At 29.8% G+C, this 14,119-nt stretch overlaps 2 protein-coding genes across 3 annotated transcripts; both read right to left on the bottom strand.

The window, feature by feature from the left end:
* LOC109352192 (protein SENSITIVITY TO RED LIGHT REDUCED 1) lies at positions 4,952-7,671 on the bottom strand. 2 transcript variants are annotated; one of them, XM_019594060.1, is made up of 2 exons: positions 7,593-7,671; positions 4,952-6,136 (listed from the first exon to the last, which is right to left on the bottom strand). In XM_019594060.1, exon 2 carries the CDS (start codon positions 6,062-6,064, stop codon positions 5,231-5,233), a length of 834 nt encoding a protein of 277 aa, XP_019449605.1. In that variant the 5' UTR covers positions 6,065-6,136; positions 7,593-7,671; the 3' UTR covers positions 4,952-5,230. The 2 variants fall into 2 exon arrangements, with proteins under 2 accessions (XP_019449605.1, XP_019449606.1); XM_019594061.1 differs by having other exon boundaries at positions 7,589-7,661.
* LOC109353088 (myb protein-like) lies at positions 10,227-12,712 on the bottom strand. Its single transcript, XM_019595267.1, has 3 exons — positions 12,170-12,712; positions 11,841-11,967; positions 10,227-10,844 (listed from the first exon to the last, which is right to left on the bottom strand). Exons 1-3 carry the CDS (start codon positions 12,691-12,693, stop codon positions 10,404-10,406), a joined length of 1,092 nt encoding a protein of 363 aa, XP_019450812.1. The 5' UTR covers positions 12,694-12,712; the 3' UTR covers positions 10,227-10,403.

Raw genomic sequence — 14,119 nt, 5'->3', positions numbered from 1 at the left:
TTCATTTTCACTCCATTGTTGATTTCTAATTTTTTTTGGAATAGCCCTAGCAAAATTACAATTTAAAAAAAAAATTTCTGTACCAGAAAACTTTTAATAATATGTGAGTGTCTGAAATACTCTAAATCAGCAAAGTGGTCCACTATCTTTTTAAATGACTAATATTAAGAAAACATTTTTTATACAATATATTAATAAAACGGAATTGATTCCCATTATTTAATTTATAACATTATATTATTTTTATAGCTTAAAGTTATATTGGTTTTTTACGCATTACATTTTATATTATTTTGACTGATTTTGTATGGGGAATCCATATGTTTTTCCTCTTTCTTTTAATCTTCCATTTCTTACATTGTCACCTTTATTTCTCAAATTTCATACTTAAACATCTTTTAATCTCCACATATAAGATTTTTTTAACATTTCTTCTTCTTTCAATCATTTATTTTACTTTTTGTCACAAGTTAATTATTTGTTTATCTTTCTCACAACTTTTCAATATTTATTTTTTCACACTTAAATTTTCACAACCGAAGAACTTATGGGTAAGACTTTTATAATGTTTACTTTTTGTCACAAGTTAATATTTTGTCTATTTTCCTCATAATTTCTCAATGTTTAATTTTTCAAAAGTAACTACAAAGTGAAGAACTGACAATTAAAACTTTTCTAATATATTCCTCTTCATTCACTCAGTCATTTTACTTTTTGTTATAGTTAATATTTTGTCGGCATTTCTCACAACTTCTCCATGTTTAGTTTTTGACACATAAAATTTTCACAAATTGAAGAACTCACAAATTAGACTTTTCTAGCATTTTTCTTACTCTTCAGTCACTCATTTTATTTTTTGTCATAAGTAAATATTTTATCTATATTCATCATAAGTTCATAACTTATCAATTCACACCCAAATTTTTCCTTCCTTCAATAATTTTCTACATATCATTCAATTTTATCATTTTAAATTGTTCAATGTGCGGTACTTTTTTTATTTTATACATTTGTATTGTACTAATTTGACTTCAATCAAAAAATACGTGACGACTTGTGTGAAAGCATATGTACATTGCTAGTTGAAAATGAAACTCTTAGGCTTCAAAAACGCGAGCATTTCATGTATTTTGTAGGTTTTTTATTCATTCAAAAAGTGGACAGAGGTTGTAGTTTTTATAAAAGGGAGTATGGAGTGTTTGAAAGTTAATTTTTAAAATCTACTACAAGTAGTTTTTAAAAAAAACAAGGATTTGAATAATTCATTTATTAATTTTACCCCTTTAAAATTTACCAAATCACGTAAAATACATACTAATCGCTATAGATAACTACAAATATAAATAACTATTAGAAATAATTACTACCAATTTACTAGATAATTAATAAATAATTGTAAAGCTATTTTACCAAATTTCAACTAATTTCAAAATTATTTTTATTGACCAGCTTTAAATCAATAAGCTACCTATCATAATAAAAGAATTTTTTAGCTAATTTTACAGATACAAGCTCAAAACTATAAATTAGTTTTGCCAAAAAAATACTATTAATTTTGTCATGAAAATATGCTCTTAGTAGATACCTTAACAACCCTATGACAAAGATGAAAAACTCTTTTAATTTTGTTCTCTATGTTTATTTTTTTTATGGAGTAGTCAAATTACGTATTATGTAAAATTGCAAGTTGAATCTTAATCATGATGATGAATAATGATGGATACACGCAAATTCAGATTTTGGGGTATGATAAAATGCGGGCCAAGCCTAATTTGTTGGTTCATACTCCTATGACATCTTTAATCATTTTCGTTTTGGTGCATAGATTTCAATCATTATTATACACCAAAATGGAGATGATGACATTGAGCATCAAATTATTTTCATATTTTCAAGATTCGCAAAAATATATATTAAAAAATAACACATGATAAACATGTTTTTTTTTTGTTTTTTTGTCTATGAAAAGTGAAAACGTGGTCTTCCTCCGTTGACAAAGTATTGTAAAATAAGTGGATGCTGGGCTCAAGCCCGTTTATGTACAAACCAAATAACAACAATTTGAACTGTTTTTTACAAGTAACAACTATTAAATATCTTTTCTTACTTATCCCTCCCCCAACAAAAATATAATGTTAAATATAGCAATGAAAAATTTCAACTCATACATTTTGTTTAACATAGACTATTAGATAATTATTATTTAATTATATTACTATATTAACTATATTTAACTCTTTAACTCTGAAAATTACTTATCATTTTTTCTCAATCAATTTTATATTTTGATAATAATTTCATTCAAATATCAATGTTATCTATTCTAAATAGCAATTTTCGTGTTTAGTAATTTAATAATTAATTTAAATAAAGATCAATTTTGTCAACTGCTAGTTTAATGAGTAACTAGAAAGAAAACATAATTTATGATGATTACTACACATCCACAACTCACCGTGATTTTTAAAAAGTCAATAATAATTATATAAATAATACAATAATAATATATAAAACTTATAATACATATTTAGAGAAAGACATAAAGTTCAGACAAACTTTATGGGATGTTCCCTTTTATATATTCAAGTTTTTTTGGTAGAGTTATTGAACGAAAAAATCTGTTGCCTTGGATATGGTGAACCCTTAAGCAATTCATCTAAACATTTAGTGATATAGTAAAATAATCAGAACAATTCGTGTGTAGCTTGTAGATGTGAACACGAGTAGCTACCCGCTACCCGTTTTAAAATAGGGGAGCAATACCCGTACCTGCCCATACCCGTACGGGTACCCGCTGCGGGTTTTTTGCGGGTATTTTTGTATACCCGTAGGTAAAACGGGTACCCGCGGGTTTTCTATATTTTAATCGAATTTCTAATTTCCTATTTCTATTATGTTTTAAATGAGATGAAATTTAATTATTTTTGTGTATTTTGAATGAATAGTTGGCAAAAATGCTAAATCTAATGAAATTTTCTCTTTTGGTGGTTTGCAATTCTCATTTAGTTAACAAAGAACATATATTTTCCTTTGTAAGACATGTGTGTTTTTACACATGAAATAATATTTGTAGTGTATTTCAACACCAAATTAAAAAGATGTAAACAATGTAAAAAGATGTAAACAAAGTAAAAGGAAAAGATGTAAACAAAGTAAAAGGAAAATATGTACATAGTGTAATGAAGGTTATGATAGTATATTTTTTATTTTAATTAAAAATAATATAGTAATCATATACATAAAGGGTACCCACAGGTACGGGTACCATAATATCCATACCCACCTGTATGTACTATGAGTATTTTTAAATACCCGTTTTTAAAACACGCGGGTACCCATTTGTGACACGTACCCGTGCCCGTATGGGTTTTACCTGCGGGTACGGGTTTTTTTGCCATCCCTAGCTGTAGATTGTAGAAAAGTAATATATTTTGCCTTTTATTTTCTAAATGCGAGCACGAGCTGATGCATTTTTTGGCTGGGAGATTATTTTATGATATATTTCATATTAACTTAAGATTGAGCACATACTATCACACGTTCATCATCCTTGGAAGAAACAACAATAAATAAATAAAAGTCAAACAATGTTCTCTTTGTAAGAAGGGAGATATGATGAAGCATACTCACCAAGAATCACACTGAGTTGAGCTGAGATTGACACAAACCTTAATAGAATATGTTTGGTCAAAAAAATATTAATATATATCCTGTCTGTTTTTTATGCATAAAAACTGGAAAGTCCAAGTGTTTTCTTTGGTCACATAGCCAGGCAATTATAAAAGTAATGTAGTGTGGTATTATCAAAAAATTAACACATATTAAACTAAGTGGAGGGTGTAAGATGATGCCAAATTATAAGCCATTTGTAGGAACGATATCATGTAGTATGAGTCAGACTAGAAACTATATTGAAAAGGGTATACCAATATGACGATGGTCTAGTGGTTAAGACCCTACGAGTCGCTAGATCCCCAGAATGACCAAAAAGTCGAGGATTCGATTTCTAGAAGTAACACTTGTTGGGAGAGATAATAATGCACTCCAAAAGAGATTAATTACTTACTAAAATGTGAGAAACTATAATTGGTACTAAACAATTTATAAGCAGAAACAGACATAGCCTCTGGAGATGTGGTATTTTCAATAAAAGCAATGTTGTATTTGATTATCTTACAAATAATTTTGGCTCGGAAAACCTTGGCTTTAGCCAATGAAAGCACATCAACCGTACAACCTTCTTTAGCATCAAGGGGGGAATAATTGAGTAAAATTGTATGTTAACAGTAGAGGGAAGATATAACAGTGAAATTCAGACCAACGGGTAATTTATCACAGTGGCATGTGGAAAGCGTTTTCCAGGGTTGGTCCTAGTACAGAAGCTAAGGTCTGGCTAAAGATGCTCACAATAAACGATTCTTGCTTAAGCTCTACATAAGTGTCTTTGAAAAGGACAGGTGGAAAGCCTTAATTTAATTAAAATGGTCACAGGTAAACCCCACTTTGCAACTGGAGGCAATTTTGAATGACCTATAATTAACAAAACTTTCCTTTGATGTTTCAGTCTAGCAGTATTTTTTGTACATTGCATAGAAACAGGAACCAGCCAAATTGGTCTTAGTATTAAAAAGAGCAACTCAATGCAAGAGATTTCCAACTAGTAAGGTTTTGGGTATGGTAGATGAAACTGTAGAAAGATTGTTTCCAATATCTGAACCAGACTTTTAAGTCACAAACAACCTTACGATTGCGATGAGGCTCAACCTCTCCAAATTGGCCTAATTATGTTCCATAAAATTTGCTGATTCAACTTAGAACTTCAGTGGTTTAGTTTTGTTAGTGAGGCTAGAACTATGTGCTTAGTTGTGTGTGATTTCTTTTAGAACTGCTAATAATTGGCATCATCCCATTCTCACCAATTTGTAAATGCTAGCTTACTGTAATCAGTCGGAGAAAAGAACATTGAGAATAAAAACAAGCGACTCGCCTGACTCTTCTCACCTTGTTCAGACTTCAGAATAATCCCAAAGAGCAAAATCTCACTCAACAGGGACAGATTTTCATGATATTGAAAAACGAAAAGAAACTAATAAATAGGTATCATATTTAATATTTTCTTAACCAATAGTAAGCAAAAATGGTGTACAACCAAACCTTTTTCCCACTAGTTGGAAAGGGAAAAGGGAACACACCTGTTTTAAATAAATCAACACCTATGTGATAACTTCCATCAAGATTTGATACATGGAAGGTCTATATCATGGTCAGGGCTGAAAAAATGCCAACTTGAATCATGAAAAGCATTATAGTAATCATCTGAAATTTTTTCGATCTTAATTTCATGTGTGAATCTTCTGACGGCCAAAATATTCACCATTGAGTTGAGAACAGGTGAGTTCTTACACAGTGATGCATGCTCCTCATATTCTTCAAAGCTGTTCCCAAGTAGTACCATGTTACTTAAGGGTTTTGGTTTCCAATTTGCTTGCAAGAGGTTGTTATATAGTTCAGCCTCACAGTGAGGCATGAAGAACATGGTTGGTTTTACAGCCTCTCGCTTCCCATGCTCATTAATAGATATGACAGAACAACCAAAAGCTTCCAAAACCCGAGTCTCGGTCACAGAAAGAATAGGATCAAATACCTCTATGTTTCCGATCCAACTGAAATCTCTTTTCATCAATATTGCAAGGCTGAGTTGCAAACAAGGGGGCTCATACAATTCGATACTGCCAATGCCATACATTACCATCTGCATCTTTGTCTCTGAACCCAAAACTCTATGGATGTGATAAAAAACCGTTGTTTCAATTTGATCTCTGAAAGCATGATAGAACTGGGAGACCCCTATCTTATCTATGCATCTTTCCATTTTCCCCTTCAGTTTTGTTTCTCTGGATAGATCAATCTGAGAATCTGTTGGAGCCCATGGTTCTTGTTTCTCTTCCAAAATTTCAACCTTGGTTGCTTTTCTTCCTTTTCTGCCACGGCGGGGTAAAACAACTGTCCAGTCTTCTTTTGAAGTGCAATTATTAATTGTAAGAGTTTTTGCTGAAGCTGCCATTCAGATACAACAGTTCTCCTGACTTGTTTCAGATATGCTATTTCTTTAAACTTCAGAGTGCAATGAGAAATTCTGAACAAACATACACAGGCTAAGTGAAGGGGTTCCATATATTTTCATCAGAGAAGAGCAATAGAATAGACTAATCATATTACTAGTTCCAATACATTGCGTGCCACTCAAGATGAAAATCAAATATCATTTTTTTGCATGGATAAATGATGAAAATCAAATATCATTAAGAACAACGATAAATTTGCAAACATAATTTACTAAAAAACTTGTTAGAAACAAAGTATTGTTTGTTATAGGTTGTTCTGGTTCCAGTGGATCGACTCGACCCCAACCCTATCCAATCCAACTTAGAACCTGCACCATCAGACCTGATATACCCAACTATGCCACGTGGCCCAGATTTAACCCATTACATTGTTTCAGATTGGTAAATCATAAATAAGATTAGTCAAAAGAGCTGCAGAGGATCCATACATGTATGCCACTCGTGTGAGAAATGAAAATTGATGAACTGAACACCTTGAAGCTCAGAGAAAACAAGCAATCAGACACTGGAAAAGATTGTTTCTGAATCTCAAAACTGGGAAATGATTTCATTGATTGTAAGTTGGTGCAGAGTGGTCAGGTACATACACTTTCTGGATAGAGAAACAAGACTAAGTCCTAACTGTGGACAGCTGTCTAACTCTACTCTACTCAACCGACTCAAGCTTAACTAACTAACTAACTAACTAACTACTTTAATAAATACTAAGTAGTGTGACAAGTAGCTTCAGGGCGGATTATATTGTTGCTCTGATAAGAACCCTACATCTGCTCTTCCCTACAGCACATGGTTGAGCCAGCCACAGACATCATACCCGTCCTGTAAGGGATTTTCCCATAGTTATATAATCCTTTCATCTACCCTACGTCATAAATAATGTCCATAGTTACATAAGCATTTGACACCCGTCCTGCTTACCGAATTCACGTACCGCATTCTAGCTTCGTCATAAAGAATGTCTCGTAAAATTAATAAAAAATGTGATGAATTGTGTATCTAATTGAATCACGTACTCCGTACCAAGAAACTATGGATTTGCCCCCACTACCCGGAAGGTTGTTCTAGCACAATAGCAGGTTAGAAAGGAATGATTCCCTTCTTTGCCCTATCAACCACAATAGAGAGACACACTAGCCCCTTATAAATAGAAGTAACACTCAGAGAGACTCTAAATATTACTCTCACACTTTTCAGGTACCCACCCTCATTCCCCGCAGAGCCACCACTCAGTTTTCATAAAAGAAACCATAAACAATAATGCAACCCTAATTATGAAGCAACAATATAAATGCACAGACCTAGTCAGAATGATATTCCAATAAATCCAGAGATTAACTCAGATAAGCACAATGATAAAATGATTCGATCAAATTCAATTATAGACATGATAGCAATGATGGTAATGAGATCCGCATAATCAAAGGGAAGAGAAATCATAGAAAAGGAAGGAGCTTTGGTATAACCTACCTGAGAAGACACACAATAGAGCGAGAGCCGCAAAGTGCAGATAACAGCTTTGGTGGTTGTAAGTTATGAATTCGCTCCTAAAAATTCATCCTATATTTTCCTTTTTGTCCTATTTTTAATTGTATTTTTTTAAAATGCTAAATATATATTGTAGATTTTCCCATTTTAAACTCAATGACACAAAATTATGCTTGAGAATTAAAGTGTGAGTAAAAACTACAACGTAAAAACCATGATGAAAATAGAAGAACAGTTACAGACACCAAATTGAAGAGAGAAATAAAACAAATTTAAAATTTATACCTTTATATATTTATTATCGTTTTTTTCTTAGTCGTGCTATTGTCCTATATTTTTATTTATAGCTTTGCTTTGGTCCCTATTTTAAAAAGAGTTTAATATATGTACTATGACAATTTAAAGTTTTTTTACATTGATGCACATCATTAATCATCTCATTATTTTTATTTAAAAATTAATAAATATTAATAAATAAAGGATATATTATATATAAAACCAAAATAATCATATTCTAATTTTATCATTTTGTAATATCTCAATCAAATAATAACTATAAGAAACTTCTTTTCATTATTATCCATAGATTATTTTTGTATTATATTTCTTATGTTTAATTTTTTTCTTAAAGAACTATAACAATAAGATGATACGTTCTATAGCAAAAAATAAAAATGAATGTCGACAAACATGAAATATCAGTCGATATGTTAGTATTGATAAAGTAAAAAAACTTATAATATATTTTTAATTTACAACTTATTTTCTCTTTTAAAAATGATTCTTTTTTACCTTTATATTTTTAAATTATTTCAGGTTAGTTCTTCTTTCATACTAGTGTTAAATTTAGATCCACGATGATCTGAATTTATCTTAACTTTACCTATACTATTAATAAATGCAAAACCCAAAATAAATTTCATGAAGTAGTTTATGTTACCCAATTTTATATTTTATAACTTTTAGTTTTATTTTATAAATTCTACTTTCATCTTTATATATACTAATATTAATAAACATTAAATAACTATCATGATGTATTTTATATAAATTTATATACTAATACTAATAGAAATTAGAAAAACATAAAATAATTACCCTTGAAATATTTTATGTTTACATACTTTATCTTCTATACAATATTAATAAACATTAAATAACTACTATGAAGTATTTTATATAAAATTTTATACTAATACTAATAGAAATTAGAAATACATAAAATAACTACCATTGAACTATTTTATGTTTCCCTACTTTATATTTAATAATTCTTAATTTCATTTTATTTATACTAATATTCTATACTAATGGACAAATGGAAAATATAAAATAACTTCCATGAAGTAATTCTAATTTCATTTTTCTAAATATTATATCTCTTTTAATGTAAATTAATGCTTCATTTTTAACTACCACATCAATTCTTAAACATTTGTAAACTGATGTGGCTTTCTCAATGGGTAAATGAATTATATTGATTATAACATTAAATTTAAAATGTGGATAAATTACTTAACCATAATAGTTTACTTTCATTTTTAACTTCCAATATATATTGCATGATAATTTTCATAAATAATATAATATGAGATAATATTTCCTTTTTGTTATTATAGGGGTGGATGTTCTAAGTATTCACACGACAACAAATACATCTCTCATTCCACTATCACTTTTGTTCTAATTTCTATTATGATTTTATAACTAATGTTATTTTTACGAGGAAAAGATGTATGTACTAATAATGTATGAATTTTATACATTATTAATTTATCATCTATTATTGATATTTAATTATTGTTGACTTTTCAACAAAAAAATCTAAATATATGGTAGATGATGAAGTATATGTATATAGATCTTTATTTTACACTATCAGTATATAGATTTTATACTCTAGAATTTTATGTTTCTAAAAATAACATAAGTTCTTTTATTGTCCTTTATTCAGAAAAACATATGTGGTTTTGATGACAACCACCAAGGAAACATATAAGTTGTCCTAAACAATGTGCTATTCAATGTGATATTATTTGTGATTTTTTAACTAATTACAAGTAGTTAGACATGATGTTACACTTTTTTAATATGATTTCTCTCCCGTACTTGAGAGTAATGTGAGAGGATACTTTTTTTTAAGTTATTTAATTTAAAAATAAATTAAAATTTAAACCATTAAAATTTTATTATTGTCACATATTATGATCTAAAGTGTATACTGGCTTATCCTGTAATGAAGAGGAGTCAGACTCTACTTTTTTTTTGTTGAATAAAAGTCATACTCCAAACAAAAACTGCCAAGTAAAGCTATAGTCAGGTGCAATGAATCATTTTTTGTCAGATTTAGTTAAAATCTCTTACTGATACAAACTTTGGGGTCTATTATTTTTAAAATCTTTAAAATATGATTGAACAATTGCACTTTGTACACCTAAGGTTTATTACAATCATGCATAAACCCATTCAGTTGCCAAAATAATACCGACCTCCTTATTTTGGCTTCCATGTTGCAACACAAATGTTTGTTTTAGATTGATCATGTTTAGCTACCACATCAACCACACAACACCTCTAAAATTACAACTCCACTAATGTCTAGAGGACAAAAACACTAAAAAAAACAGAAGTAAACATAAGAAGGAACACATATAACATGCAAGGCAAATTAATCAATTCACTCAAGTACTTAAGGTTGTCTATGAATTAACCATGTCCATAATATCCATTTCCTATTCATTTCTATTGCATCATATTCTATGTTGTTCTCATCCACCATTTCCCATTTCATCATCAATAATCATCATCATTGACACCATTTCTATTGATGGTGTACATATTATGTTGCAAATTCCAACCAACTTCATAATTCTGATGCTGACCATAAACCATAGTCCTCGAATCCATACTAGTGAACTCACCCTTTGAGGGTACACCTACATCATTGCAATTCTTGTTCTCTAGGGTGATATTGCTCATGGTTTTGTTCAACTCTTTTTCAGCTCCACCTTTGGTGACTTGCATGATGTAGTTATGAAGAAGTGTCCCATTTGAATAAGTGCTCATGTGACTTTGCTTCTTTGCAGTTTTGCGCCTCTTGGTGGCATTCCAATGGTTCTTAACAGTATTCTCGGTTCGACCAGGCATTCTCTTTGCAATTTCTGTCCACTTGTTCCCAACTTCCTTGTGAGCTTCAATAAGTATCTTATCCTCCTCATTAGTCCATGAGTCCTTCTACATTGTTAAGAAACAATGTTTGATATATGAAATTAAGAAACAAATGGAAAATTTGGTTGGAAATGAATATATTGATCTTTGATAAAAATGAACACACCTTCATAAAATAGAGATCAAGTGTCTCAAAATGCTATCTCATTTTATGGGTCGGTTAATTACATTATGTCATGTCATTTAAAAAATAATAAATCATTGTTAAATTATTTGATAAACTTTTAAGATTGATTTTTTAAATGATATAGCTCAATCTAATTGTTCAAGATTTCTTCCTTTATATACAACATCATTTGTAAAAGTAGTAGTTGTTGTGATATTTTGACATAGAGGCATATATATATATTAAAATAAAAAATAGGAACTTTGTTTATTCATGTATGTAAAACTTAAACATATAGTGGTGAGTCCTTCCAAGAGAAGTTCCTTCATGATATGACACTATTATCTCCGTAAGAAAAGCAAGATTAATTTAAAAAATAAATTATATTACCATAATTCTAGACATTTGAAATAGAACTCTTATTTGCGTGAGATTTAATAATATTTATAAACATATTTAATAAAATAATCTCAATCCTGCTCCTTGAATTATCATTTTTTGCTAGGTTTTTGTCTGTACAAATAATATGTTATAAAAGCAAAGGACATATAATAAAGACGCTGTGTCTTAAATCTTAATACAAGATCTACCAAACACTCATAAAAATAAAATGAATTTCAAGTGGTTATAAAACATAAAAATGGTACATCTGTACTAATTTTATTACACCCACACATTTAATTTAATACTTACACACAGATTTGACATATATGAATAGAAAGAAAAAATAATATACCATATATGAAATGTAAACATGAATAATTTTGAACCATTATATATTGTGTTGTGATTAGAAGATGTTTATAATATTGCACCACAAAAAATGTTTATTATTCATATCAATTCATGTGTGCATATGTGAGAGGAAAACTAATAAGACCGGAAATGAAAGAAACCTTAATGTTTGGCCGAAGATGATTGTTCCATCTATCTCTGCATTGTTTTCCGACTCGTCCCTTCATTAACTCGGCTATAAGAGACCATTTTCCAGGACCAAAACAATTTACCAATTGGATGAGAATCCTTTAAAAACAGAAAAACCAAATTTATTAGTTAAATAATGTTCATCATCACTAAGGAACAAGTTAGGCAAAAATTGTTGTTTATGAATCAAGGGAAAATTTGACTATGAACATCTCTTGAAACCGCAATGAGTTTAATAAAACATTAAAATAGAGAGAGAAAGTGAGTGAGATAGTTGGAATTTTGGAATTATGTTCAATACCTATCTTCATCTTCTGTCCACTGCGCTTTAGTTGTGATACGGTGCACAATTTCAGTATCATAATTCCCTTTTGTTGATGCATAAATAACTGGTGGATAAAGTGAGAGACCAACATGAGGTTGTGAACTCACACCACACTGATGAATAGGGTTTGTTTTGGAGAAATCTAAAAGGTAATTCTCATTGTTAAGGTGGCCATGCATATCTTGGATTTTGACGATGTTTCTCAGAGACTCGCCTGAAGAAGGGTTTGAGAACATAGAGAAATAGTTGGTAATGGATGAAGAAGGACCCATCATCAGAAAACCATGGTGATGGTTAGTACCATTGAGGAGATCATAGTAATGTTGAAAATGATGGAAATTGTTCTTGTTGTAGAAGGTGTTATTTGGTGAAGATGGTTCAAGAATAGAGGTTTGTTGTGGTGGAAGAATGATGGGTACCTCTGACTTTATGTTGGGGTTTTCTGGGAAATTCCCTGAAAGGTGAGGAAATTTGTTTGCTGAGTTTGGATCAAATTCCATGAGTCTTAGAGAAAGAGAGAGAGAGAGAAGCACTATAGAAGAAAGAAAGAAAAAATGACAGAGATTGTTTTGTACTTGGAATTGTATGCATTGAGAGTGTGTTAGACATGTGACACGTGGCAATTGATGCATCATCATCATCCGATGGCTTACGTTCATTGTTTTTGTGACTGTTGAGCTTCCACTTCTATAGTCCAGTAGAGAAAAATGTTATATTTTATAATTTTTTAAAAGAAATAATTATATTTTCACTTTTTTATAGTAAACTATCTACAATAATTTATCCGTTGTATATGAAAGTGAAGGGAGAGTTATTAGACATTAATAATTAACATTATAGTAAATTACACTCACATTTCGAGTTTTAACGAAATTACATAAATTACCTCTTACTACCTGCATAAATCTCTCATACTTTTTATATTTTCATTATACTGACCACCCCTGCATAAGAAATAAGTGTAATCTTTTAAACAAAAAATATGATAAATGTAGTTAAGTTAAACAAAACATGATATATTGTGGAGACAAGTCCAAATAATATATGAGTCAATATTTCTTTATTATTTTTGGTTCGTTACACTATATTATAAGAGCAATTTAAACAATATTTCTTTAGAAATGTTGATACATTATGTAACCAAAAATAATAAAGATACATTGATTTGTATATTATTTGGACTTGTCTACACAATATATCATGTTTTGTTTAACTTAATTATATTTATCACATTTTTTGTTTAAAATATTACACTTATTTCTTATGCATGGATGGTGAGTGTAAGGAAAGTATAAAAAACTAGGGGATGTTTGTGTATGTGTAAAAAAGTGAAGGATAGTTTGTGTAATTTCACTAAAACTCAGGGGGGTGTGAGTGTAATTTACTCTTAATATTATATAAAGATGAGAGTCACCATTTTTTGCATGTATTCCCTTCCTATTTTTTAGTAAGAAATTAATTAGTGTGTGGTTGTCCATACTAATAAGTGTTATTATTACGAATTAAATTTTTAATATTTTAATCATCTTAAAGATCTAACAAACATTATATTACTAAATCAATACATTGTCGATTAAAGTACTAATTTGATATGTTGGATAGGAGATCACATCTTATCCTAGGGCTAATGCCACGTGAAATGACAATCACATAAATGTTTAATAATTGAAAATGTTCTAATATGTATTCAGACAATTACTCATATCATTTTAGACATAATGAATTTTGGTTTGTCAGGGTTAAACTGGATAACCAAGAATAACCTAAACCAATAAACCAAAGGACATATAATTAGAAAATCACACAGAAACATGGTGAATTGAGAAATAATTACACAAATTGTTCTCCGTTTCCACATTCACAACAAACGATTGACATTTTTTTTGTAAGCAAAATGTATTAAAAAAGTATAAGGGTGCTAACCTA

Source organism: Lupinus angustifolius, chromosome LG07, assembly GCF_001865875.1.
Source record: "Lupinus angustifolius cultivar Tanjil chromosome LG07, LupAngTanjil_v1.0, whole genome shotgun sequence".
Classification (NCBI taxonomy): Eukaryota; Viridiplantae; Streptophyta; class Magnoliopsida; order Fabales; family Fabaceae; genus Lupinus; species Lupinus angustifolius.
This window is presented reverse-complemented; position numbering and strand designations above follow the sequence as displayed.